The sequence below is a fragment of the Nannobrachium achirus genome, assembly GCF_963921795.1.
Source record: "Nannobrachium achirus genome assembly, chromosome: 12".
Classification (NCBI taxonomy): domain Eukaryota; kingdom Metazoa; phylum Chordata; class Actinopteri; order Myctophiformes; family Myctophidae; genus Nannobrachium; species Nannobrachium achirus.
In genome coordinates, this window is record NC_137832.1 from 46,551,757 (window position 1) to 46,554,256 (window position 2,500).

General features: G+C 42.5%; 1 protein-coding gene across 1 annotated transcript in view; it reads right to left on the bottom strand.

The window, feature by feature from the left end:
* The window catches only part of LOC308296237 (transducin-like enhancer protein 4), a 41,240-nt gene that overhangs the window by 21,149 nt on the left and 17,591 nt on the right, over window positions 1-2,500 (bottom strand). The window contains 1 exon segment of the mRNA XM_080739422.1: window positions 1,798-2,002. Coding sequence (XP_080595548.1) covers window positions 1,798-2,002 — 205 coding nt within the window.

A 2,500-nucleotide genomic window follows, 5' to 3' on the forward strand; every position in this document is an offset into this window, starting at 1 on the left:
ACATAGAAGGCTACACATACACACACCCTGCCTGCCAGGCCAATTAGATTTGAATATTGATTCACAGTGTGATATGATACATACAGCAGGCTGTGCACTAACACCAATTTTAGTTTTTTGTTGATATTGATGCGGAGGACTCGCCACAAGTGTCTCACAGTACAGACTATTGACCCATCACATTACTTTGACTGACCAATATAGATTTAGACTCTACTTTTAGATTGGGATCACTTGAGACAAAAAAAGATTAAATCAATGTTTCTCCTCCGTGTCCTGTGTGTGGATATGTGGTGTGGAGTGGTGTGGTGTTTGATGTCGAAGTGTGATCCTTGATACTGGATTTGAAAGTTTAGTCAAGCATTAGGCCTTATAAATACTATTATTAGTATTGCCCCATAAAAATACATTGGATAAGTTTGGATTTTAGACTAACAGTATAATTACCCTCTTACATACAGGAGGAAGAATATTAACTCCAAAGTCATCTGTCGGTTTAAATGGTACATTCACATTTTAATTCACAGAGAATTTGCAAAGTAGCCTACACATATAAGAATTAGCTGTAGGCTATATTCCAGGAGTTAAATGGTAAATGGTCTGCTTTTCTATAGCACCTTTATCCAAGCCAAGGCGCTTTATAAAGTGCGTTACATTCATAACTCATTTATACACACATTTCACACAATGACAGCACAGGCAACCATCAAGTGATTTTTACTGCTCCATTTTTCCTCTAAATGGGTGTATACAAAACATCTGAAACACCCACGTCGCATGTATGCTTAGTTAGTCCACGCCTTTTATCAGGCCACAGCACACTTCTGATTGGCTGCTGCAGAAGCGTGCAACAGCCAACCAGAAGCAAAAAGCTTTTTGCGGAAACAACTTTTCTCAAATTTGCTGCACTGCTTTTTGTGGGCTCCACCTCCTGCCACAGGAGGTTGCTTAAATTATCGCGTCGGGGGTTCTGGGTTCAGTGTCTTGGTCAAGGACACAAAGGAGCAGCCAGGGATCGAACCAGAAATGTTACGGTTCATAGAAGCCACTGCCAGTATTATCACTCACACTTTCACCAGGCACAGATCTATTTTCCGGTGCCACGGTAAAGGGTTTATCGTTTATTATTACAAGGACAACGCACAATTAAAAGTCAATACTCCAGAGTTAGCTGGCATCCAATTTGCATCTCTTGGTACAGTATATGCTGAGGGAAAAGGGTTAGTCGGGCGACGACTGTAAAGATGGAGGTTGATCACTTTAATACGTCCATAGTCCTTTTGACATAATACCCTGTTTGGCCTGCTTTCTAGCAGCAAGTAGCTAAAAGCAGGAGCTTGTTGCCCTTTTCTACCGACAGCTGGCTAATAGAGTTAATATATCGGGTCCAAGTGCAACACAGGTATTAAACAGATTTGATATACAGTACAGACATGATACAGGTCTGTATATTGGTGAATCTACACGCTTTAAAGGTAAGAGTGCAGAGAGTGAAGGGACAGTCTGCACCCACAGTAAGTAAAATCCTCTGTGCAAATGTATCCTTTTAAAACTCAAATAGTACATATCATCACTGTCAGGCAGAAAACCTGTATCTCCACGTTTCACATTTGTGAGCTTTTTCATAAATGAAAGCCCTACTTCATCATACAAACGTGTCGCATACAAGTAGTGAAAATAGCCGAACTACAAGCACACAACGCTTCGCGAACAAAACTTTTTTTGGACGTACAAGGTTTCCACCCGACAACGACGATATTTAACACTCTCAGAGTAAAAGGAAAGCAGGGCCTATACCTCTCTGGTGTTCGTTGCTGCTGCTGTCGTGGTGCTTCCTGTCGTCTTTGAGCGGCAGCTGGTGTCCCTGCAGGACCGAGGACAGGGCCAGGAGGCTGGCGGTGCTGGCCCCGGGGCCCAGGGCCGGCTGGAGCCCCGCGGGGTGGGGGGTGAGGGGCACCGGGAGTGCATGGCCGTGGGACAGATGCTGGGCCTGGAGCTGCTGCTGCTGAACACACACGCACACACACGCGCACGTACGCACACACACACAAAAACACACACACGTATCGTCACTGTCAGGCAGAAACCTCAAATATGCTAGTTTCAAATGTGTATGTTTTTTTTCGTAAATTACAGCCCTACTTCAAAAGTGTCGCACAGAACTAGTGAAAATAACTTTTGTATGATGAAGTAGGGCTTTTATTTTTGAAAAAAACTCACAAATTTGAAACTTGGAGATACGAGTATTTTCACTACTTTAAATCGTTTTTTTTTAATAATAACAAGAAAAGGAATGTTTCCACCCGACAACGACCATATACAAAACACAACAAAAGCAAAACAAATACATTCGCATAAATACAGACTTATGTGGACAGTTATAGAGTAGTTTTTTTTTACTGTGCACTCTCAGTTTCTGGACAACTTGTGTGTCTCTGCTCTAAGCTAGATGGGCTACTAAGGACATTCGTTGAAAAGGGGTTCAAGCATGCTTTCCTTT